At 39.7% G+C, this 27,033-nt stretch overlaps 2 protein-coding genes across 4 annotated transcripts in view; both read left to right on the forward strand.

Annotated features, from left to right (window-relative positions):
• The window catches only part of LOC145442220 (alpha-tocopherol transfer protein-like), a 234,018-nt gene that overhangs the window by 153,514 nt on the left and 53,471 nt on the right, over positions 1-27,033 (forward strand). The window lies entirely within an intron of this gene.
• LOC145443837 (uncharacterized) lies at positions 20,822-26,879 on the forward strand. The gene is made up of 3 exons (XM_080321795.1): positions 20,822-21,208; positions 21,675-21,799; positions 23,157-26,879. The coding sequence occupies exons 1-3, from the start codon at positions 21,081-21,083 to the stop codon at positions 23,231-23,233; spliced, it is 330 nt and encodes a 109-aa protein (XP_080177921.1). The 5' UTR covers positions 20,822-21,080; the 3' UTR covers positions 23,234-26,879.

A 27,033-nucleotide genomic window follows, 5' to 3' on the forward strand; every position in this document is an offset into this window, starting at 1 on the left:
GACGAAAGCGTATATTGTAATATCATGATCGATTTGCATTCGTGGTCACAAAATGTCACTACTCTAAATAATTATTTCTCACTCAAACACAAACGCATACTTGTCGCCAATCGTTTTCATCAAGCACGAGTTCAAGAAACCTGCTACGACATGAATTGTTATTTTTTTATGTTGTGTAAATAGGTAATAATTAATTTTAGTAACACTATATCAACATCATCTAGTTGCGCGAATAGATTTACACGTGGTCTTGTGGTTTTAATCGAAGTACACAGCGCGGTCTAACGCGGAGTCATCTCTATTGTACAGCAACTCGGAAATCGAAATGCATGCATTAACATTTAAACAGCGATCGCGTTTCGTGACGCGAAAAATATGTTCACCACCGCGATACTCTGCACAGGGCGTGCAAATCCTTTTCACACTCGTAATAGTATACCAACGGCTACCGGCGACAACGTTTAACAATACCAACGACACTAAACATACGATACCTACCCAAGTAAAATTTCCATTTTCACCTAGAGGTCAGCCGTTACCTGACTAAAAATACCATTGTCCTTTGGAGATTTATCGTTTACCCAGTGTAACAATCCCCTTTTCACTTGGAAATATATTTTTGACCTGGATAACAAACCCCTTTTCACTTGGAAATCTATTTTTGCCCTGGATAACAAACCTTTTTCACTTGGAAATATATTTTTTCTCTTGGTAACAAACCTTTTTCACTTGGAAATATATTTTTTCTCTGGTTAACAAACCTTTTTCACTTGGAAATATATTTTTTCTCTGGGTAACAAACCTTTTTTACTTGGAAATATATTTTTTTTCTCTGGTTAACAAACCTTTTTCACTTGGAAATATATTTTTTCTCTGGGCAACAAACCTTTTTCCCCGGGTAACAAACCTTTTTCCCTGAGCAACAAGCCATTTTCACTTGGTGGGTCGTCGTTTACCTGAGTAAAAATATCATTTTCCTTTGGAGATCTGGCGTTTACCCAGTGTAACAATACATTTTCTCTTGGTCATCTAGCTTTTCCTAGAGTAACTAATCATTTCTCCTGGGTAACAAACCCTTTTCGTCTGGAAAACTATCATTTACCCGAGTACCAATACCGTTTTCACTTGGAAATCTATCTTTTCCCTGGGTAACAATATCATTTTCGTTTTGAAAACTGACAACCACACCGGCCAATTTGATATTTTTGGATATTGTTACAACGGGTAGTGACAAAATATACACCAACAACGACTCCGATACATTTGTCTAATCAAATATTCACTTGCTCTGATGCATCCCATCAAAATCATTGGTTACTCACATACAATAACAATGTGCTGTTGTACATCGACATGTATGTTTTCGGAATTGGTGAATAAAGGGGTTTCCGATATGTCTGTGATGTCCGGGTTCGTGCTTTGGATTTTCCAGAGTCAAAATGTCTGAATAAAACACCCCCTTGACTTTGGTAACTGGTTGATACACGGATAATGGTGTTCGGAAAACGGATGAATTTATGTTCCCCATCGCGCTAATAACTCCGGGTTACTTGTGAGTTTCCTCAGGTCTGTTTACTATAGTGTGTCTTTACTGGTCAATACATGTCGCTCCAGTCAGCTGCAACCGGATCACTAATATGAGAAAGTGTGTGGGCCTGATCCGGATATTCACTCATGAACCAACGACCAATATTCAAGTAAACATGTTACAGACCGTGTTTTGTCTCCATGAAAAATACCAATGCATACACCATCACATACAAGTAACGTCACGATTGTTCACAAGTATTCGCGTAAACGAGGTGTACATACAATGTGTCGGTGTACAAACATCATGGAAAACAAATTCATGTTCTCAAGTATCATCATGCGACGACTCTGTACATTCAGTGTGGGCATAGATGCCTTGGGGACAGACAAGCAGCCATATTTGGACGTAACACGATCTTAGTATGAGCCGCCTCAACCCAACTTGTGAAAAATGAATCTCACACGAGTACAACCCTTTCACGGGTTCACACCTTGATTTTGCAAGATTTTTCGGATTCTCATGTAGACTTGCATCGTGATCCAGACCTCGACTTAATCGGGTTGCGTAACTCGCTCAACCCCTGCGTATCGTTGGTCATAACCTGCTAACTTTTTCGCTGAGACCGCAGTGTTTCACCTGGTTTTATGTATTTGGTGATTACCATCGTTATCAATCTTTCACGCGATGAATATGTCGGATGTCGCTACTCCCACATAACGACTCCAGCTAAACATCGTGAGCAGTGACTCCGGATTGAAATCGTAAACAGGGACTCTGTGTGTGTGTGTGAATCTCGAGTTCGATTACGATTAGATAATGTAATCCAGGGTGTGTCTCTGCGAGCTGAAGGCGGATTTCGTGTTAATCACACCGCAAGAGGGTGCTATCTCGTAACTCGACAGCTCAACATAAATCGCGGTTGGAAACTTTTGGTCTAGTTGATCCAGCTACGTATTGAAACGTTGTACCCACACAGCCCATTGAGAAAACGTTGTCGTTACCTGACCATATCCACGAGTAAATATGGGACTACGCGTAACTGTCCATAGATTCCTCTGGCCCCACACCGTGGTTTTACGACACAGACAAGATGCAGCGGTGGAAATATTGAAAATGAAAAAACGATACCTTGGTGACATTTGATTTGGATTTTACACCTGATGAACCATACACTCGATTGGTACATTGGGATGACAACTCTATCGTCGAGGTCAAGGGAAAAGAAATGTACAGATTTGTTGGTGTTGTGGATATTCAGCGAAAATCAGGGTATATGGTTGTGTATGGTTCGCATATTTGACTGAGAATATATCGGTATGCATAATGCACTGTCCATTGTATCATGTCGTGTGTAATCTATGCCCACATTGAATGTACAGAGTCGTCGCATGATGATACTTGAGAACATGAATTTGTTTTCCATGATGTTTGTACACCGACACATTGTATGTACACCTCGTTTACGCGAATACTTGTGAACAATCGTGACGTTACTTGTATGTGATGGTGTATGCATTGGTATTTTTCATGGAGACAAAACACGGTCTGTAACATGTTTACTTGAATATTGGTCGTTGGTTCATGAGTGAATATCCGGATCAGGCCCACACACTTTCTCATATTAGTGATCCGGTTGCAGCTGACTGGAGCGACATGTATTGACCAGTAAAGACACACTATAGTAAACAGACCTGAGGAAACTCACAAGTAACCCGGAGTTATTAGCGCGATGGGGAACATAAATTCATCCGTTTTCCGAACACCATTATCCGTGTATCAACCAGTTACCAAAGTCAAGGGGGTGTTTTATTCAGACATTTTGACTCTGGAAAATCCAAAGCACGAACCCGGACATCACAGACATATCGGAAACCCCTTTATTCACCAATTCCGAAAACATACATGTCGATGTACAACAGCACATTGTTATTGTATGTGAGTAACCAATGATTTTGATGGGATGCATCAGAGCAAGTGAATATTTGATTAGACAAATGTATCGGAGTCGTTGTTGGTGTATATTTTGTCACTACCCGTTGTAACAATATCCAAAAATATCAAATTGGCCGGTGTGGTTGTCAGTTTTCAAAACGAAAATGATATTGTTACCCAGGGAAAAGATAGATTTCCAAGTGAAAACGGTATTGGTACTCGGGTAAATGATAGTTTTCCAGACGAAAAGGGTTTGTTACCCAGGAGAAATGATTAGTTACTCTAGGAAAAGCTAGATGACCAAGAGAAAATGTATTGTTACACTGGGTAAACGCCAGATCTCCAAAGGAAAATGATATTTTTACTCAGGTAAACGACGACCCACCAAGTGAAAATGGCTTGTTGCTCAGGGAAAAAGGTTTGTTACCCGGGGAAAAAGGTTTGTTGCCCAGAGAAAAAATATATTTCCAAGTGAAAAAGGTTTGTTAACCAGAGAAAAAAAATATATTTCCAAGTAAAAAAGGTTTGTTACCCAGAGAAAAAATATATTTCCAAGTGAAAAAGGTTTGTTAACCAGAGAAAAAATATATTTCCAAGTGAAAAAGGTTTGTTACCAAGAGAAAAAATATATTTCCAAGTGAAAAAGGTTTGTTATCCAGGGCAAAAATAGATTTCCAAGTGAAAAGGGGTTTGTTATCCAGGTCAAAAATATATTTCCAAGTGAAAAGGGGATTGTTACACTGGGTAAACGATAAATCTCCAAAGGACAATGGTATTTTTAGTCAGGTAACGGCTGACCTCTAGGTGAAAATGGAAATTTTACTTGGGTAGGTATCGTATGTTTAGTGTCGTTGGTATTGTTAAACGTTGTCGCCGGTAGCCGTTGGTATACTATTACGAGTGTGAAAAGGATTTGCACGCCCTGTGCAGAGTATCGCGGTGGTGAACATATTTTTCGCGTCACGAAACGCGATCGCTGTTTAAATGTTAATGCATGCATTTCGATTTCCGAGTTGCTGTACAATAGAGATGACTCCGCGTTAGACCGCGCTGTGTACTTCGATTAAAACCACAAGACCACGTGTAAATCTATTCGCGCAACTAGATGATGTTGATATAGTGTTACTAAAATTAATTATTACCTATTTACACAACATAAAAAAATAACAATTCATGTCGTAGCAGGTTTCTTGAACTCGTGCTTGATGAAAACGATTGGCGACAAGTATGCGTTTGTGTTTGAGTGAGAAATAATTATTTAGAGTAGTGACATTTTGTGACCACGAATGCAAATCGATCATGATATTACAATATACGCTTTCGTCAACATAACGACTTGGTGTAGAAACACTTTCATGTTTTTTCAATAACTGGATTCTCGAGACTTGTTACTTGTACGATGTACCGTTGGTGACTATAACGACCATTTTGTATGATAGTACGTTTAGCTGTTTTGTTGTTAGGGTAATCACTTGATGACCCAGCACTTTTTGTTAGCAAAGTGGATTGATTTGTGTGTAAGACGTAAGCGCCGTAACTAGAAAACATATGTACTCTGTTGTTGTAGTAGCTGATTTATTGCTATGACACGGACATATCCTGAAACCTTGGTTGGTTTGTTGTCTTACGAAAGATGAGGTGACCTCGGTGTCGTAAATTGTGTTAACTAAACCCGGATGGATACCACAATTGTGCTGGACTTACACATGGTATTCGCATACTGCACGCATACAAACTTTTGTGTAAACAACTCTGATGTTTCTGTTAATACTAGTTCTATGTTGAACTACTTGATTATTACGATACATGAACAACCGTTCAGACAATAAAGTTCTTGAGGTATCGAAACAGTTTGAAAGCACCCCCAATCATTGTACAGGTTTGTAGCATGAGCGAATATTTTCGTGTAACATGAATATATTTCATATGTCTTCGGTAAGAAATGGGTTATGTGGGATAATAATTAGTATCGTAAAACTTGTTGTGTTTGATTGCATACTTTTTTAACATTGTTTGTTGTTGAAAGACGGGCGAGTTTAAATTTAAATATAGTAAGCAGAGCAACTCAAGTAATAAATTTTACTCGTTTGAAAATCGACAACGGAAAAAATGCCGATGAATGGGGTAACAGTAATAATATGTGTGGTATATTATTTTTCGTGATATGCAACCAATCTTCTAAGCAGAACTTGTCAATAATTTACCATGTCGTAGAAAAGCCTATTGTTATGAATTCAAAACAAATGTACTTCACTTATCACGATGATGGAAATTAAGATCAACGCAGTATTTCGAAGTGGTATGTTCAGCAATCACTAAATGACAAAAATATCAAACTGTGCATACAACTCGGTTAGGTAAACGATCCGGTTACAAGTCGGATGTATTCTTGATGTACAGATGACAGTCTGATGATGTAAAGCTCAACCACCCAAATGTGTTCATTGCAAAGTATTTGACACAAACAAAATATCGAATGGAGACTTCGGTTTCATTACCAAGCTAGTGAAAATTGTTTTCTGTTGGTCAGGTAGGACACATTTGACAAACATCGTACACATTCTATCTTCGTGATGGTAACGACTTTCAGCGGCTTGGTTTCATGTCGGGGATTATTATTTGAGGGTTCAAGAACAATTTCATTCAATACTACAAATAAACAACAATGCATAACACGTAGCAAATAACAGTGTAGCAAGTACTTTTTTGATATTACGAGTGTTGGGCACTAGACACTTCTAGTTGAATTGGATGCATCTAACAAACATATCACAATTTACTTTTGTAATGATCAAAGTCTTAGAGTGTATAACCTCGCGATATTTTACATTTAGCACGCACAATGGGGAGTTACTGAAATGATTAAGAATTGATCGCTAGCTTCGAACGGTACTCGATACTCAAAGTGATATTTTCACACTCTGTAAAGTGCATATGTTTCAATTCTCTGTCGCAAATTCCGATAGTAACGACATTGATGTTAAATCCTCACCCATGGTTATTGTAAGTGAATCCTAAACATCGCAACAGTCGGTATGGAAATCGAACGCGTGCGTACTTTTAGATAGGTGACACTAACAAGTTTATTACACCCGTGAAATACTCGATACGTGATTGTGTTAGCTATATTCATCTTCCATATCTGTGGACACAAAGATATCTTGACTTTGGTTACAACTCACTCGAAACGAATTGTCGCGGGTAATCTAGAAAAGCACAAGTCGAAGCCGAATGATTTGATTTCAATAAACTAAAAAAATTCCTTTTGTTTTGATGTCGGATTTAATACAATTTGTATGACTATACCGAATCCGAATCCAAAAGTGTAATGTTACTTTAGTAGAAAAATTGGATGACTCGCATTTTGATATTGATAGATGTGTAGAGTAATATGACTAGTTTATAAAATCTCGGTAATGTTTTTTTCGTAATGTCTGTGATCAACAAATATGTGATCAAGTCTTACCATTCGATATTAACTTGCGCAGTCGGTGTAATTTGTTGAAGTAACAATACCGACGAGTTCAATAATATTCTCCATCGATGCATTCGAATAATCCGTCAGCAGCAAGCGGATTTAAAACTTGATGGTGTTTCGCGGTTAACTCAAGTCAGTGGTCGTGTTTGTGTTGATTTCAGGAATGATCATGACGAGTTGCCTGGGTAGATTAGTTAATGTGGTTGTAACTACGACCGTACAGAGTTGCTGACACCCCAATATCTTTTACGCTGTAATATACGGATTTAATTGTGATAAATTAATTCTCAGTTATTGTTCAGACATTCAAATCTCGTATACTCAAAATATAATATGTCCAAGTCAAATCGTATATGCACCGATTAGTAAATACTTTGTCTTCAGAATAGTAACAACCTTTACAATTGAATAAAAAGATAGAGCATACGAATACAACCGGGATGAATTAATTCAAATTTGTGAGTTGTAATGATATAATCAAGTAAGTGAAACTAGAATTTTAACAATTGTTAATGTTGTGAATAATTCTTTTGAGTATGGTAAGATGTTAAAATATCTCTTTGACAAACGGAAAGCAGGATTGTGAATAGAGTTGTAATGTCACATTACTTGTTTCAAAGTGTAATCTTGAAATGTGGCTGGATCAAAGTTGGTAGTCATGTTTGTCAATCCTATTTCAATTCACACAATGTCAAAGTCCAAATATTTCATTCTGGATTATTTGGATTTACCTTTAGTACATCCCGCGAATGGATTTAAAGTTGGCAAATTACCAAAATGATTGAATATTATCGGGTCAGAGATAGTTGGTATTGATTCTATAAGTGTTAAAACAGCGGCGTGGAATGTGTGAATGATCCGATGCGGCTGAAAGTCGGCGTCAGTAATATTCGGGTTACGTTCGATTCAACAAAAACGCGTTAAGGGATTTGTCAAAGGATTAGAGTTGTACCGATTTAAAACATTCAGATACGAATCGACTTGATTTGTGTAGTGAGTTTCATTTCAAGTTGATAAACTACCACATTGATTGAATATTTTCATGGATCTTATCACGCAACTAAAGTCAGCCACTATTCTGGAGGCGTGAAACATATAGCGATCGCGGGCGAGTGACAAATTGTCGGTTTTCGAATCACCGTCTGCGACGGCTCTGTGACAAACTTATTACCGAAATATTACCTTGTAGGCGGGTATGAGGAATTGCTATGTCTGAAGCATTATCCGGTGAGTGGTCGTTGGATTTTAAAATTATATCACACAAATAAGTTGACATGGCGTGATGATCAACACAACTAAAAACGAGTAAAATTATATCACACCCTTTTGAATAAGCGTTCACTTCACAAAGGATTAGGGTTAGAGCGGAAATAAGTGACAATTTGTCGCTATTCAAGTTACCGCGGTCTGTTATTCGTTACTTGTTAAATCTTACCAGCGATATCAAGTACTGTGACAAACTGATTACTAAAATTTCACCGCGTGAGCGATCGGTATGGTTATGACACCAAGTCGTGAAAGATGGTTATGACCGAGACATTATCTTGTCAGCGATCGCGGGGTTTTGCAAACTATTTTACAGCTATTTGAAGTGTTAATTCGTGAGCGTTGTTATTGTTGATATTCGAATCGCCGTCTACGCCGGCTCTGTGGTAAACTAAATACCAAAATATTACCTTGCAAGTGATTCCTAGACTTGGCAAACTATTTCACACCTTTTTTGCTGAAAGTACGACATGCCGCCCGCAGTCTATACCGAAAGTACGAATCACGACCGCACCCATAAGAAATAAGACCCGCCGCCATAGGAAATAAGTGCCGCTCGCCACCCCGGGTTTCGTGTTAGCATCAATAGCCGCTCACCACCCCCGCCATAAGACGCAATAGCCGCATGCGACCGCGCCCATAAGAACACATGGCGAGTCACCACAGATCCCGTAAGAATACACGACAGGCGAATCACCGTCACCACCTATAGTAAAAAAGGCGAGTCACGACCACCGCGGTTGGTTGTGAAACAATTCAGCGCGCAGGTCATTCGAAATATAGGTCGCACTGCTTAATCCTCACAACAAGCCACGTTTCCGTCCGCGCGGTTATTGTTGGTGACTCGTACATATTCAACACCGCGCGAGAGATGTCTATACTCGAAAGTACGAATCATCGCCGCGTCCATAAGAATAACGATATATCATTGTCGTACTCGCCGTAATTTGGAATATACACATTACCTAAGGACCAATCACATGACTATTTACTTGATACATATTCAACACCGGCCGAGAGATGCATATACCCGAAAGTACGAATTACCACCGCGACACCGGTTGAGCGATTCATATACCGAAAAGGGTTACCGATCGAGAGATGGCTATACTAGCACCGGTCGAGCGATGCATATATCGAAAAGCGTCACCGGTTCAACACGAGTTTTCCATGCGATGTGTGAGAGATGCCTATACCGGAAAGTGCGACATGCGAGCGCACCCATAAGAACCAATGGCGATGTGCGACCGAGAGGGGGGTCTAAAAGCGCGATATGCCACCCCGGGTTTCCAGGCGACATGCCACCCCGCCCATAAGAAACCAATGGCGCATCACGAGAGATCTACTATACTACTGTGGCATTCTGCAAAATGGCAGCAGTCTTAGGTGCAGCAACAATGGCACATTCAGTTGGTGTTCGTGAATAATACAGATACGTTGAATTGTAATTGCAATATCACAAGCACGATTGGATCATATCTGTCAGCTTTGAAATATTGTGTTTCTTAGTGGCCAGACAATAAGGATGCCCAATGCACATGTAACCCTGATAGACATGTGCCCCTTTTCATATGTTTATGTCGGACAGAAGACATAAACAAAGCTAAAATATCGATATAATTTTCTGGAAAACCTTGGCATAGTCAGCGACGGGCAAGGAGAAAGTGACCCACAATATCCGGAGATGTTTGAGGTAAGATACCAGAGTAGATTGGAACTTACATATGTTAGCTGACTATTGATCCAGTATCAAACGAGACAACCCACATAATTATGAGTTACTAGTGTAAATTTGTACCATGAAACTCGCACTTTCTTTGTCCTGCAGAAGCAATATCAGTTTAAATCAACCACATAAAGCAGTGCAAATGTTTCTTTGAAGTCTACTGATTTACTTTCGGCTGCTTGATGGTTTTAAACGATTTATACAATAAACACAAAATATTAAAAGTAGTACTTTTATGTGGATTATGAGACAACGTGGTGGGTGCCTAACCCAAAAACTTGACGAGATAAAGAAAAACGGAAATCATTTTTGAATTCAGCGCCCAAAAGTTAGTCAAGATCAATTGTCTGATCAAAGTCAACCAAAATTGTGTTGACCAGTGTAATGATAGATGGTATGTAGCCTATCCCGTCGCATTCGTTGTGCAAATTATCGTGACAGTTTCTCAGACTTATTCTCCGCTCGTCCTTTTTCGTACTTCCCGTGCACCTTTCGATCGTCGCGATGATGTTGTCACGTTTTTGTAGATTGGTAATTTCGGTTTCGTCCATATTCCAAATACGAGTTGGCACGTAAACAGTGTGAGTTCAAAACACCCCGATTAGCCGCGTGTGAAGCTTTTCCACTACAGGCTCATTAAATCCCACTACCCGTGCTGTACTGGCAGCTTCCGGTTTTCGGAATGATAATTCCTGATGAAGTGTTGAGAAACCAGGGCTGTGGAGTCGGAGTCGCAGTCAGAGTTTGGCAGTCGGAGTTTGTATCTTCTACATTTTGATTATACGGGATTGGATATGTGTCATGTTTCAATGATTCATACATATTAGGATATTAGAGAGTCCATGTTATAAAAAATTATAGATTTCGAAAAAAGGATGGATATTTAGAAAGGCATTCTTTCATGTTAATTGCATAGTGAATAATTCGAGCCGTCCCACGATGAAACAATTTTGCATGCCATCGTTAATCATATGTTTGCATATGTTTAATGGTTATATGATAGTGATTGAAACGTCACTGTGACATATAATTTTCGAAGTAAATTGGTAATACTGTTGGAGGTGGAGTTCTCTTAAAAATAGTCGGAGTCGGAGCCGGATTCGGAACGTTGAAAGACTCAGGAGTCGGAGTAAGAGTCGGTACATTGAAAATGTGTGGAGTCGGAGTTGGAGTCGGTATAATGAAAATGTCTGGAGTCGGAGTCGGAGTCGGTGGTAAAATTTACCGACTCCACAGCCATGCCATAGAAACCACGTAACCTCTTTTTGCCAGCCATTTTGACGTCGTCATTGAACCGATGTGTCTTCCTCATTTTTGTGGCAAAGTCATAAGCCAGGCGGCGAACGTCCTTCGTAGTTAAGCCAAATAGGGTATTTTCCATGTCCTTAATTTCCAATACTATTTCAATTTCATATTGAAGAGAGATGCCTGGTTTAAACCTCCCGAGTGAAATAGAACCTGGCGGGGGGTTGGATACTTTCTTTATTCGTATGTCGACGGAGCGTTCTAGGGGGTATCCCGTATTATATTGCCGTAGTTTTAAACGCCGCGCCGCGTTGCACGGCATCCATAGCTTTGCGCAAGTTTTCTTCGGAGTATGACACCCTGGATGTTTTCCTTTAATAATTCCTCACCATGTTTTTGCTCTGTAGGTAAATAATAATTGTATTAGGTTATGAGTACAAAGGATTAGAATGAACATATTATAGTTGATTCTTGATCAGACTCGTCAGAATTCATGTTTGCGATGTCACAGTTATCTCGCTCGCGTCTTTGCATGTCATTCAAATAAAGAATGAAATTGTAAACAGTTGATTTGCTAACATATACTGGAAATCTTGCTGAAGACGTATATGGTAACTCCAATATAGACAGCCTCGCATTATTTTTTGTGATTGTATAATGCATATACGTTTTCAAGGCAAAGCCAGTATACTATTTAGGAGTTTGGCTACTACAATTATATAATAGTTCGACAATATAGGTATGCCTATGTAATAAATGAATAATTTTTGAGTAGGTTTACATCTACAGAAATGTTGGAGTCGGGGCTCTGCGAAGAAAATGTTAGGAGTCGGAGCTGGAGTCGACATATTGAAAATGTTTGGAGTCGGAGTTGGAGTCGCTGGTAAAGTGAACCGATGTAGCCAGGTCCACAGCCCCGGTTATAGCCTATGAGAGTTTTCTCAGTTCTTGCCTAGAGAATTTAACTATACATAATTACATCACATTAATTACATAGGTTTGCACCACTCGCGCTGAAGGAGTAGATAACGTTTCAACACCTTTTCGTATTTCCAAAGTATCACGAACCATGCGATATGTTGAAAGGTTATTATCAATACCACACGAATGGACAAATATTCTTCAATATTTTTGAACTATATAGGCTACATATAGATAGGCAGGCCTACTTGCGTAATCACACTTTCGCGTAGGTCTACGGATGGACGAACAATGGAGATCTGTATATTCTAACCTATGTATGTTAGTATAATAATTCAACATCGTCGGATTCTGCGAGCCTCTTAGGTACTACTAACATATTAGATGAATCATATCGAACTCGCATGCAACAGATACAAATCCTTTCGGGCGAGCATTGATATTTTACCACATGTTGGCCCATTGAAGTAAGTTGTGATATTATAATAACACAACTTGAATTACAGCATTTTTAGTTTGACATTTCCACGTCATAACACCATGCACTCGGCAGTGACCTATGAAAGCTGGACTTCTTTCCAAACCAATTTTGTGTAATTTGCTAGACAATATCGCTTATTCCTTGCGAGAGTAGTTTTATGCCGATATGCCTCTATGATCGTGCAACGTGCATACATCTTGGTAGAAGTGCGTGTTTAATACGACCCTGCACAAAGCTCGGGTTACAAAACACCAGACCAATATTTGGTGATGTATCCGTCATAGCAAACTTTATTAGTCAATTCGGTTAATAGTTAGCCGCCATTTCCCCGAGAAGGTTAATGTATCAGCTTATGTGATTCCGGAGAGGATTTAAAAGTGTTTCGTACCTATAAATGACCGCAAATTATAGACCGCTGCACAGATTATAGCTTTTCTCGTTCGTTTCTGAGCACCAACGAATCAAACCTTACCGGATTGATCTGACCAACAGACAAAAGGAAGGAATACGGATTGAAACTTGTTGCGTTTTGATGCCAATGCGGGACTCAAAATATAGAGTGTCTACTCGGATGAAACTTATTTCCGTCTTCTGATTAGGTATAGTTTATGTCGATTACTCAAACATAAAGGTGGGATAATATTCTTCGATTTATAGCCTACTCATGTCACAAAATTCGAAGTGTTATATAAATTATTACCAAGACGATTATTTCTTTTGTCAAAATTGTAATGTTAGGTCAAAAAATTGTCAAAATTGTTAACAAAGTCAATTATTTCTGCAAACTGCATTTCGTTGCTAGCGTGGAGGTTGCACTGTCAGTGGACTTGTCTTTTGACATTTTAGACTTTGTTATAGCCTACCTTACAGTCTTACTGTTATAGACGGCTCAATGTGTACTCATTTTGAATCATAAATCATCAAATGAAACAAATAAGTTGACATGGCGTGATGATCAACACAACTAAAAACGAGTAAAATACTTAGTAGAAACGAAGTTTTTCTTAGCTCACACCGATATCTCAAATCTGAATAAGAGACTTGGCTGCGTGGTGGACATTAAGGTTCTTGTATCACAATTTTTCTCAGAGTGTGGTTGGATCGCGAGATGTTAACAAAACTCAGAATTATGTGGCGGTCTAAAAAGTGCGATGTAGACAGCATTGTCGCCTTGTCGGTATCAAGCAACAGGTGTGCTACATAGCACTCTTGCAGTATACACTTAACTTCAATGTTGCCAGCAAGCACCTGCTTCTGTTGAACGTTTTTCTTTATTCTTGCAAAGCCACTTCGTAAGGACAGAAAGTTCCAACCAAAAATGTAGAAAAGTATAGGTCTACTATACAATTACAACATTATGTGCAACAATGCCTGGACTGCAAAATATTGCGCTTTTCAGGTCAAAATAATCGCCCTATAATTATAACCATATATTAACATATTGGATTTATTTTCTATTTCAAGAAGTTCCGCCGGGGCTAACGATATCTTAGGCCCCGGTATATTCATATAATGTTAATCAACAGTTGTTGCCGTGCGTCAAGCCCTCATTATTAGTAAATAATTATATTTATCTATGAGCACGAAATCGAAAAACCAAGACGGCCTTGAATATTTCATATGATCCAGTCCTTCATTTCATGGATAATTGCTAATTTGAGAGTGCCAATTTTAGACTCAAATTAGAAAAATCATTAAATTTTAAGTTAGATGATAACGACACAAAATACGATGTTGACTCAAATCTTCGGCGGTAGTGCTTCTGCTCACTTGTTAACTATTATTATTATTATTTTATTTATTTACATTGAAACTGGTATTATAAATAATAATAATAATAAATATAATCATTACCATCTTTTTTCCGTTATTTTTACAGCCGGTACCGCATATTTGCGTCGATATCAGGATAGTTCACTATAAAACGAAACGAAGACACTATATGTTCAGAAGGACTGCTCGCAAGTATGAATTCAAAAACTGGAATGGTTAAACGACTGAGGGTCGACACATTTCTAACGAGACAGCGACGTTTTCATGTACACTATTTTCGAACAAACAAACATCGGCAGGGATTCTTAAATTGCAAGCATCTATTTAGTAAGTGAAATATGTCCGGGACACAACATGAGACGCCCAAAGACCCAATCTCTAGAATCACCGTGAGTTGACACGGCAGTGACCTGGCCGAAGACGGAATAATATGCGGTCATAGTGACGGCTGTTCGTTTAGGGCAGACTGCCAATGCTATGCCTTGTGACAGAATGTGCTATCGGTATCATTTGGCTGTACTATCGTTCCTGGGCCAGAATCACGGGCATTTGTTGGATGCTGAACATCTAGGAAGATAAGTTACGACAGGCAGCATAGGACAGATTGCACGCACAGTTATGAGCAGATGGATAAAAAGCAGACAATGCACATTAAATTAGTCGCAGCAGGTATGCAAAATCAAATGATCACTGGCTATAGCTAGCAGCGACCGATTATATCATTCTGCGACAGACAAAATTCAATATAAAAGGGAGTTTTAGCTTCTCATCGTAAGGCCTAATCCTTTTCATTACCTATACACGGTAGCCGTATTTGATAGTTTAGTAACATCGGTTAGTAACATACATTCGCGGTATATTGATTCATATCCTACATGTCCTACGCAGTCGTAAATATGAAAAATCCGGATCCAAAATACGGTAGATAAAACTTTACTTATATAGTTACAATGGTGACTCAGCTGCAGTAGGCCTACATGTAGGTAAATAGGGCTGCATTTGAAACGAACGGTGTTTTAAAACACGTTGTTTAAAACATGTTTTAAACAGTGTTTTAAACAAAGGTCTTTTAAAAATAAAAATCGTGTTTTTTTTTTCTAAGTTAAAAAATAATGCCATAATTGTGTGAATACTTTCCAAAAAACATGTTGTTAGTACTGCTTGAGCTATGTAAGTACTTGGAAAAAGTACTTCGTTGCTGACCACCTGCATGTGAGAACGCCACCGCGCTCGATCGTAAAATCCCTCGCGTCTTGGTTACGGGTGATGGCAGTGTGTCTTCTAATTTGTTGCGAGAGCTTGTCATTTTAAGTAAAAAAATGAATAGTATTATTCTACGTATATAAATAGATATAAAGACGCACTGTACGTAACACAAAGATGCTTCGAGAGCAATACCATTCTCGAGTATGTGTACTGTGTAGTCGCGCAACGTCATTTACGAATGCGAATGGAAAGTTAAAAATGAAAGACCTTTGCTCTGTGTGCCACCGAAAAGTCTGCGAGCAGTTTCAAGTTCGATACATTCATTTAGTATACGTATATATATCGAAATACGCTATAGTAATCCATATTATTGACGTATATCTGTCTCGACTGTCGACTGAGAAAGTTTTTTGAGTGGTTCACTATCAAAGTCTTAAGTTCCATGATCCGCAGCGTATAGTCGAGAGTATATATTGGATTATTGTGAATACGAGCTATTGAGCCGGTCTGGCGACTGTAAGATTCGTTGCAATTAGTAGAGGGGAGCCCGTATTGTTCAGTGCAGGTATACGTATAGTTGTTTTGCAACGTCCTCCACATTCTGTGCAAGTGGGTGATGATAATTTCTTCGTCAAAAAGTGGGCAGGCCTGGTTAAGTATATGGTTAACAATTTACGTCTAGGACGCTGGGGTGTCAAACTCAGCTTGCCTCGCGGGCCGGTCTCAAACTATCTGATCGCTCGCGGGCCGGACCATTCCAATGATTCAAACACCATACCCTTGTTTTTTGCTTGAATACTCAATTATCAAGCCTGCACAATAGTATAATATTGCAGCAAACAGTACGTTCATATTGCCTATAATATAATACATTATAACGGATCGTAGGGTTCTACTCTAGCAACATCTTTATTCGTGAACGATGGAATTATCAAAATTAAGATGATGGTCGGTTAAATAAGGTCATATAAACTGCTAAAAGAGTAGCTTCAGGGATGATATACGTTGCTATATTTCTATGATTGCTTTATTTTAGACATAATCTGGCAATAGTCAGGTATATGCGTTATGGCATACATGAGATTAATTAAAACTGGTTCGTTACTATTATAACGCGATTCGGGTTTCTCCGCTTACCGATTTTTTTGTTTCTGTCGTAATCTGACAATATAGTCCTGTGTATGCATTGTTAGGCCTTCGGGAACATAGAGTAATCTTGGTCAACTTCATACCCCCCAAAATGTCGAAATATGCCAATATCTCTCTAAGTACAATAGCCAGGGAAAAGTTGTTGCGTGCATTCGATGTAACTTTTAGAGTTATACAATCTGACACCAGAATTGTAGCTCCAGGCCTTCGGGAACATAGAGAAATCTTGGTCAATTTCGTACGCCCTAAAATGTCGAAATATGTCAATATCTCTCTAAGTACAATAGCCAGGGAAAAGTTATTGCGTGCATTCGATGTAACTTTTAGAGTTATACAATCTGATACCAGAATTGTAGCTCCAGGCCTTCGGGAACATAGAGAAATCTTGGTCAATTTCATACCCCCCAAAATGTCGAAATATGCCAATATCTCTCTAAGTACAATAGCCAGGGAAAAGTTGTTGCGTGCATTCGATGTAACTTTTAGAGTTATACAATCTGACACCAGAATTGTAGCTCCAGGCCTTCGGGAACATAGAGAAATCTTGGTCAATTTCGTACGCCCTGAAATGTCGAAATATGTCAATATCTCTCTAAGTACAATAGCCAGGGAAAAGTTATTGCGTGCATTCGATGTAACTTTTAGAGTTATACAATCTGATACCAGAATTGTAGCTCCAGGCCTTCGGGAACATAGAGAAATCTTGGTCAATTTCATACCCCCCAAAATGTCGAAATATGCCAATATCTCTCTAAGTACGATAGCCAGGGAAAGGTTATTGCGTGCATTCGATGTAACTTTTAGAGTTATACAATCTGCTACCAGAATTGTAGCTCCAGGCCTTCGGAAACATAGAGAAATCTTGGTCAATTTCATACCCCCCCAAAATGTCGAAATATGCCAATATCTCTCTAAGTACGATAGCCAGGGGAAAGTTATTGCGTGCATTCGATGTAACTTTTATAGTTATACAATCTGATACCAGAATTGTAGCTCTAGGCCTCCGGGAACATAGAGAAATCTTGGTCAATTTCATACCCCCTCAAAATGTCGAAATATGCCAATATCTCTCTAAGTACAATAGCCAGGGAAAAGTTATTGCGTGCATTCGATGTAACTTTTAGAGTTATATAATCTCATACAAGAATTGTAGCTCCAGGCCTTCGGGAACATAGAGAAATCATGGTCAATTTCATACCCCCAAAAATGTCGAAATATGCCAATATCTCTCTAAGTACAATAGCCAGGGAAAGGTTATTGCGTGCATTCGATGTAACTTTTAGAGTTATACAATCTGATACCAGAATTGTAGCTCCAGGCCTTCGGGAACATAGAGAAATCTTGGTCAATTTCATACCCCCCAAAATGTCGAAATATGCCAATATCTCTCTAAGTACGATAGCCAGGGAAAGGTTATTGCGTGCATTCGATGTAACTTTTAGAGTTATACAATCTGCTACCAGAATTGTAGCTCCAGGCCTTCGGAAACATAGAGAAATCTTGGTCAATTTCATACCCCCCAAAATGTCGAAATATGCCAATATCTCTCTAAGTACGATAGCCAGGGGAAAGTTATTGCGTGCATTCGATGTAACTTTTATAGTTATACAATCTGATACCAGAATTGTAGCTCTAGGCCTCCGGGAACATAGAGAAATCTTGGTCAATTTCATACCCCCTCAAAATGTCGAAATATGCCAATATCTCTCTAAGTACAATAGCCAGGGAAAAGTTATTGCGTGCATTCGATGTAACTTTTAGAGTTATATAATCTCATACAAGAATTGTAGCTCCAGGCCTTCGGGAACATAGAGAAATCATGGTCAATTTCATACCCCCCAAAATGTCGAAATATGCCAATATCTCTCTAAGTACAATAGCCAGGGAAAGGTTATTGCGTGCATTCGATGTAACTTTTAGAGTTATACAATCTGATACCAGAATTATAGCTCTAGGCCTTCGGGAACATAGAGAAATCTTGGTCAATTTCATACCCCCCAAAATGTCGAAATATGCCAATATCTCTCTAAGTACAATAGCCAGGGAAAGGTTATTGCGTGCATTCGATGTAACTTTTAGAGTTATACAATCTGATACCAGAATTGTAGCTCTAGGCCTTCGGGAACATAGAGAAATCTTGGTCAATTTCATACCCCCCAAAATGTCGAAATATGCCAATATCTCTCCAAGTACAATAGCCAGGGAAAAGTTATTGCGTGCATTCGATGTATCTTTTAGAGTTATACAATCTGATACCAGAATTGTAGCTTTAGGAATACAAGCGATTTAACCGTAAACGCAGACGTTGAACTTTTGGTTCATTATTATTATATCGCGGTTCGGGTTTCTCTGGAGACCGGGGAACCGGTTAGTCATAAGCGTGAAATAGTATTGCGACCACACATATTTGAATTATATTTTTGTGTAGGTATTGTATTCTCCATGCAACCTGCCTCTACCGGTATCTAACTATGGCGTTTTCACTTCTGTCAATAACTACTTTGTGGTCCATTTTTCCGGAAAACTCGGAATTCAGGGTGAATTTTTGGCCTTCTCGGAATTGAATGTAAATAGCGGCTCTTTTATGCTGATGGTGACTATAGAGTGAAACCACAATACCACTGTAGGATGGTTAAAATGTGACCTATGAACAATAGAACATACTCGACATTTGCTGTCTTGAGGGATTATTTGATGATAGTATTTCGGACAAAAAATCTCAACATTTATCAGAAATGTGCTGGATAACACAGCCATTTTTCAGAATCGCTTCGCGGACCGGACGGAATTGTCTGGTGGGCCGGATGCGGCCCGCGGACCGTATGTTTCGCAACCCTGCTGTAAAGGCTCAAATGTGCACCAAATATATGTTGCCTGGATGCCCAATTGCCCATAGATCAGGCGTCGGCAACCTTTCGTATGCAGCGTCCCATAATATCAAAAAATGTCAGAATATTACCGACATGGCGTGCCAACCATATTTAATTTTGTCATATTTAGCGTTTAAAGCATGGAATACCACCAACTAGCCTAACTATCTGCAACTGGCAACAGCGTCGGTTTTGTCAGTGATTCTTGCAGTATTGGTCGCGAAGGGTATAAATTTTGTTCACTATATCGAACTAGACCTATCGCACGTAATATGTGCATCATTTATTTTAGTCGCGTAATAATCCATCTTCTGTGGTTGCGTTGGTCGTTTCCAAGTCTACTGTGTTTGGTACCATAGCCAATAAGTGACATGCCAATCCAAGATGTTACGATGATATGGCTTGATGATCAAAAATTTGCCAATCCTAGTACCATGCAAGTCGGTTTGATGACAAAATTAAGTTAGTACGACACTAGATTAGTCTCCAAAGCTCCAAAGATCACGGTATAACGGTAAAGATTGTCGTTGATCCAGATATATTGAAAACGCTTACACGTATGATCAGACGAAACTAAAACAATATATCCGTTCGTGAGACGAACACATTTCCAAATTCGCTTTTCGACACGGGGACAGTGGAAATATCAATGTCAAATGCTTTGGCCAACATGCGGCGGTTATTTTGTTTCAATGTTTTATCGCCGCCAATCATTTTGACAGCGCACACAGTGCACGGAGTCGCATGTAACCCGAAAGTGTGTCTTCTAGCATGAAAATGCCCAGCGCCAAAATGCTGTTCCATATAAAATAGTCGCCATCCCACAGGTTGCACAGTGCACACTGCACACTCCTAGACGATATTAGGTTGCCGGCCGTATATATATATTTTGTGGGTTTCCCAAAATCAAGAAATTCGGTCCCGGTAAATCACGCGAAGCGCGAAAAAGGGATCTACGTCTTCGATATTTTTCCATTTTGAAAAATTATGTTACATGTTATGTAACAAACATGGTTATAATATGTCGTGTTCGTCAAATCATTTGGCGTGCCATGAAAAATCATCTCGCGTATCACAAATGGCACGCGTGCGGGGGGTTGCCGACCCCTGCCATAAATCTATTTCAGGCAGATCGCACGCACCATATAGGCCATGTACCATACCACAATAATTTCGTAAATATAGCTATATATCTTACACGGGCTTTCGTTGTAATCGATCTATACTTCCTCCAAATGATTCCATTTTCATTGTGGTGTCGTGTTAGGCTTTACATTCGCAGCACTTTCATAGATCACAGAAATCAGATATCATCATTGCTTAATTGCTGATATACAGCATCGAGAGAAGAAGTGATACCGCGAATTTTAACTCGGGTACAAGTAGAATTATCGATTTACAAAGTAGGCCTACTTTTAATTTACAAAGCGAAAGTATGAATTTCGTGACTATTACAGCTAATATGAATTGTCAATATTGCATGTAGATTTATCACCGTCGACATGTCTTATTTCAACTTAAAATTGGTCATATTTTTTGCGATCGTGTTCACGTTTCTTCCGGAGGAGAGCGAAAGCTGGAAGCCTGTTCGCGTCACTTCAAGGGCGACGAGGTGGCATAAATTGAGAAGGTGGGGTATATGCGTGTTATATTAATTAGATTTTCATTTATTGTACAAAACAACATATCTTCTCACGAGGTCCCATATTGATCAGACATCAGAGAATAAAATTTGAAAAAGATACAACACAAATTGGACGTGTCGAGAACATAAATATACGAAGCAGGATGATAAGGTGCCTAAGCGGTCCTAATATGCGATGTCGTCACGCGGTTGGTTCCACCCCTGCACCCCTCTCGCCCACGTCTATGCGTGGCAGTATATTCATTTTATCAATCGCCCGTCTCCCCGAAATTTGTTTATTCGCTCAACATCCAGTAGCCTATAAGATTCCCGACCCGCGGTATACAAGAATATATATTCGCATCGCTTTACATTTCCTGAAGTAGATTTATGGAACTCGTGCTTCACTGAACAAATGAAATGGCGACTTTCAATTAACACCCACTACATTGTGTTCTATCATGAAATTTAGATACTACATGAATTATTGTCCGTCGGTTATGAAGAAAATGTGCGGATTTGTTGCTCACGTATGCCAACAGTCGATGATGAACAAAAGAAGTATTCCCGACGCGGAGAATGAGGCGCTGAAAAGAGGTTATTAATAATAATGACTCGCGGGGCAATAGTGCAAATCGGACAGTGCAAATGCATTCATACGAGGGTAACAACGGATGTCAGAAGTAGACTTGAGATGGGAGAGTGAAAAGCCGCTCGCTGTATGGTAGCTTCCATCTCTGGTCGAATAAGTGGCAACCGAAGATATGGATCGTGAATTATGGTTAACGTGCGCACTCGAAAATGCTGAAATTGAGATGAAGTTGAATTGACCTGGAGCCGAATTCATTCACATAGGCTACCCTACATAGCCTTACATGTGGCCTTTTCCCTATGGACCAGATCCGTGCCTACAACGGGCAATGTTTTATATCTTAATATTTCATCATTGCATTGATCTGATGGCGTTTCTGTAAAGCTCTCGACCTGTATTCGGAATTGAGGGTTATAAATTCACAATCGTATCATGCAAGACTATCAAGTGGAAGTGAAAATAGTATAATGCCCTCTGACCGTGTTTACTATTTAGTGAACTTGATATAACATACTGACGTTGCTGCTGCTGCTGCTGTTGTGTACTCGTCGTGTGTTTACATTAATGATCATTTGATAATTGTTATCTTACACCAGGCCTTCAGTTTCTAGGCTGCCGACTTCGGAGCCACTCGACTCATAGCTGAGTGGCTTATTTTGTCAAGTTATACCGTGCTTGACTTTTGTAAGATAGCCTACCCCTCAAGCAAATCTAGTGAGGACGAGAAGAGTAAATATATCTTTAACACTTGCATATAGGAAATAGCAATTCAACTACCCCTCTGCAATGTCTTCTATATAGCCTACTCAACAACGGCCAAGGGCAAGACGACATTCCACCTCCCATAGACCACGAATTCGGTTTACATACAATGCCAACAACATTTTCAATGATGGGTGATATTTTGACGACTATATCGCGTAATTTCCATCGAACTAGGTCAGCGGCTTTTAACCTCTACCATCGTGATGAATTCGCTACTCTGCAAACCTTCAGCGAACACTAAATTTTTGCCTACATTGGTCACAAAAACGACCACATCACACTCCTATGTCTCCTATTACATTACTATAGAATCACGTGTGCACAAAATGAACTGTGCATCGCAAACAGTGTTTTAAAAGGAACAAAAACTAATAAAACATGATATTGATACCCCCCAAAATTATGAAATATTACTGCAAATCAGTATAAATTCTGCGGCATGACCTTGACCTCCAACTAACCTCTGATACTGACTTAACGAACTCTGGTGCTCCCGTGAGCCACGATTAAGAATCACTGAAATAGCCTTAATGGTTACACGTGTGTGCATCGCTGTGCAGTATAAATTGATTTTAAAATGCGTAAATGTTCTTCCAGAAAAGCGTAGTGTCAGACGGAGAAGATTGAGGAGACTATTCGTGGTAAATTGCTTCACTTGTCGAAACTGTTGGTGATCATCGAGCTGCTTCATTGATCGAAAGTGTTGGTGGTTATCGAAGAATATGAGGGTTCAACTGCTGTCGTGACACTTTATAGTACATGTTCACTGTATATAATATGTATATTTATCCAAGGTTGCACTGATGAACAATAAACATATATATCACTACGTACAACCGCAGATGTGAGCAGTATAACGAATTTAAGTCGATTGGTTCGTATCCAGGCAGTGGAAATGTAGTTGTGACTTGTGAGCATGCAGGCTGATTCTGAGTGTCGTTCAGTGGCGGCTCGTCCTATAGGGCAACTGGGGCATTGCCCCACCTAAAATTCTGTTCAATAACAATTTAACCATTTATAGACGCACAGCGCTCAATATATATCGAGATCACAGCGAAACCCGCGTTCTTCTTGTGCTTTCGCTTGCAAATGCCCATACATAGCGAAGTCTCCGCGAAAATCGAATTCTCTTCTGTGTTTTCGCTTTGTGAATGCCTAGCCGGGGCTTGCCCCGGTAGCGCTCATAACAAGCTTTCACTATCTATTCTCTCAAAGCTGCGCACAATTAAGAAACGTTGCTTTACTCTCTCCTATTCGTAAAATGGCCGAGCAACCGGGGCAAATATGCTTGCTAGCCCCTAAGGTGTGATGTAACAATCGTATCTATATCTGAACTCGGATACCGTGATATGCGTTGAGTCGACCGTTGCTGGTACAGGTCGATTTTGATGGTGTTTCACACCATGATAATTCTTGAAACTTGGTATGTCATGTCGTGATGGTGGTATTTAACACTGTCCTAAGTTTCAGGGTTTCTACTCAAAGTTTAGGGTAGTAATTCCGTTTCCAAAGTCGAGCGTGTGCTGATCGGTCATGTATCGCAAACATATTTCACGCAAAGCCGGTATTGGTCTCCATTGATTTTAACGATGCTCCTTAGCTAGATCCGTCATGAACTTTTACATGGTATGTCTTGATTTTAGTATCGAACGCTGTGCCAAGTCTCAAGGTTGACACTCAATGATTAGGGCAGCAATTTCGTTATTAAGTTCGAGTATGGTAGAGATGTGCGCTGATCTGACACTTAGCCTACCTAACGCATTGCGGATTTCACGCAAAAGCCGGTGTATCTGTGTTCCATACTGAGATAGGTGATGAGATGATGATATCATGAAACAGTTTACTAACATCCTCGGTTTGCATTCAAATATTTAGTTTTATTTTATATTCTCCAATGTCAATTTCACCGTGGAATGGTGGCCTTCGGGCCATTTGCTCACAATTACAACCCCTGTCAAGCGCGATAGCTGTTTCGTTTTCGATGGCGGCTAACAGCTGATCGCTTGATCAGCCGATTCCTCAGTAAATATTACGCCAAATTCGGCGTTGATCTGTTCGTATTAATTTTGACAGTGTACCATACCGAAAACGGTCATGAGGCTATACTTCTCGATGATTTCATGTAACAGTGTACCAAGTTTTCGGCTTTCATCCACGTATTTATTCGGTAATATATTTTCCGAAGGCGATTTTGCAGCAGACATATAGACACTATAGACCGTAAGCCGTATGTGTCGTGTGACAGTCTCCAGCCTCAAGGCCAGAATCTCCCAAGCTGTACCGGGACCGAATTTCCGAGGCTGCTATCCGTAGTTCTTCAGAATGATGTTTTGGATTCAATATGACATTTCCTTGTCCAATCTATGAGATAACAATTGCGTATGTGTCCGAACTCGTTGACCTTTCCAGTTAGGCATACGCAATCTCTCGATTTATAGTCATTTCCATTTCTGCAGATAAGTAGTCAGGTCAAGTGCGAACATGAATCGTGTTGAATCTTTGCTCCGTACGCCGTTTAGCCAGCTGCCTTTAGAGCAAAAATTAGAGGTAAAGCGACTAGGTCCGTATCAGCCTAGAAATTGCCCATTGATCCAATCGTACGCCGGAGGAAAGCGCACTCGTGCCTTTTCTTCAGCGCATTTCGATAAAAATGAATGGCTTACTTATGGCGAGGATAAAAACGCCTTGTTTTGCTTTTACTGTCTTTTATTGGAAGCATGGAACGATTAAAACACCACAAGGTGTCATGCGAATGCTCTTTGTAGGTAGTTGGTCTGTGTATTTTTGGTATAGTCTTACTCGGCGCTTGCGTAATCTCTACCACGAAATCATAACGCATGCTACTAAGGATAACCTGATGATTGATTCGTGGCATGGGAACGATTCTTAGTTCGCGTACATTTTGTAAAATAATCATTTGAATAAAAAACAATGAATAAAACATTTGTTACCGCACTTCAAGTCACGCCACCGGCAAACCTCTCGCGGCACCTACGTTAAAAATCATTGTTTACGGGAAATTCATGTGGCCATCATGAACGTTGAAAAACGCTACTGTGACGTCATATTGATAACAAGTCGCTTGCGGCCCTTGCCCCACCACCCGATATTGTCACGAGCCGCCACTGGTGTCGTTTCAGTTGCCGATAAGCATCTTAATGTTTGACATGGTTAGTAAGGTTAATTGAAAGAATCTGATATACGAAATTTAATACTGGCTGATAGGGCAACGTCGCCAATAGCAACGGCCAGGAAGTAACAGTGAATAAATACGTGCCAGAAATTTGGCAGAGGATATCACAGAGATCGATTTTGAATTGGTGCCTTTCGTAAAAATCTTTAGCTGCAGTTCGAATACGGCGGCTTTCTGAAGAAAATGGCTGCTTCAAAAATATGTTTCACATGTTTTTCTTTAATTTGAGACCACATGAAATGTAGAGCGCAGGGTGCCCCTACATTTGTTTGTGGTATTCTTGGTGTTTGTTGACTACAATGGTCTTTTACACCAGGCCGATATTTCTTATTTTTTGATCACGAGGCTGCCGACTTTGTAGCTCTTACAGCCCACTTCTAGGCTTTTTAAGTCACCACTTTCGCGGATAAGATGGCGAGGAGTCTAGATAAACCTCCAACACTTGAGCAGGATGCCCCTACGTTGCATGTGAGGTAGGATTGTTCAAAAATAGCCTTTTTCCGGATTCCAGCCATTCACTGATTAAATCGTCAGGTGACCCTAAAAAACGCTGCTCACCTAATTTGGTTCAATTGTAACAAGTATCAGCCGCCGCAGAGCCAATTAAAATTTTTGATTTATCAAAAAATAATTGAAAAAAAAAATCAAATTTTTCTGTCAACATCATGAAATTGTTGATTTGTCTTATGATTCCTTATCTGCCGACTTGTAGCACGGCTCAATTCGTACTTGGCGCTTCATTCAATGGAAGCGTCTCGTCGTCTCATACTGCTTAACAGCTCAGTTCGTTGATTGAAATGTTTATCAGATCAAAACACCGCAAGGTTACGATAAAATGAAAAGATCGAAGAATGCCGCAACAGCTCAAGTAGTTTTTAAAATCAGACCTTGGCCTAACAAGAATGAAAATAGAAGAAGCATACACGCTGGATGGAAATGGATTATGATTAGCGATGGGGATGAATGACTCATGTTTCGATGTTTGAGATTGTGGTTCGGAAACTGCTCGAGTCGCAAGCCCGTATAGGTTGTGGTTCGCAAAAGCAGCAAATGCGACGGTTCCGCCTAAGTTCTTGCCGAAAAGCTTCATTGCATGTACATTGTACAATATGCTACAGTATTGCAAAGGTTTGCCTCAGATATTATGTATTGGTCGTATGGGTATATAGCAGAACTGCCCACGAGTCGTAATTGTACTACGTGATTTTATATTCACGCACTGAAATAGCATAAAATCACGCGAGAAACGAGAAGAGAAGGCATGCGGCACGTGATATACAT

The sequence above is a fragment of the Botryllus schlosseri genome, chromosome 7, assembly GCF_051294905.1.
Source record: "Botryllus schlosseri isolate E-star chromosome 7, Bs_hap1, whole genome shotgun sequence".
Taxonomy (NCBI): domain Eukaryota; kingdom Metazoa; phylum Chordata; class Ascidiacea; order Stolidobranchia; family Styelidae; genus Botryllus; species Botryllus schlosseri.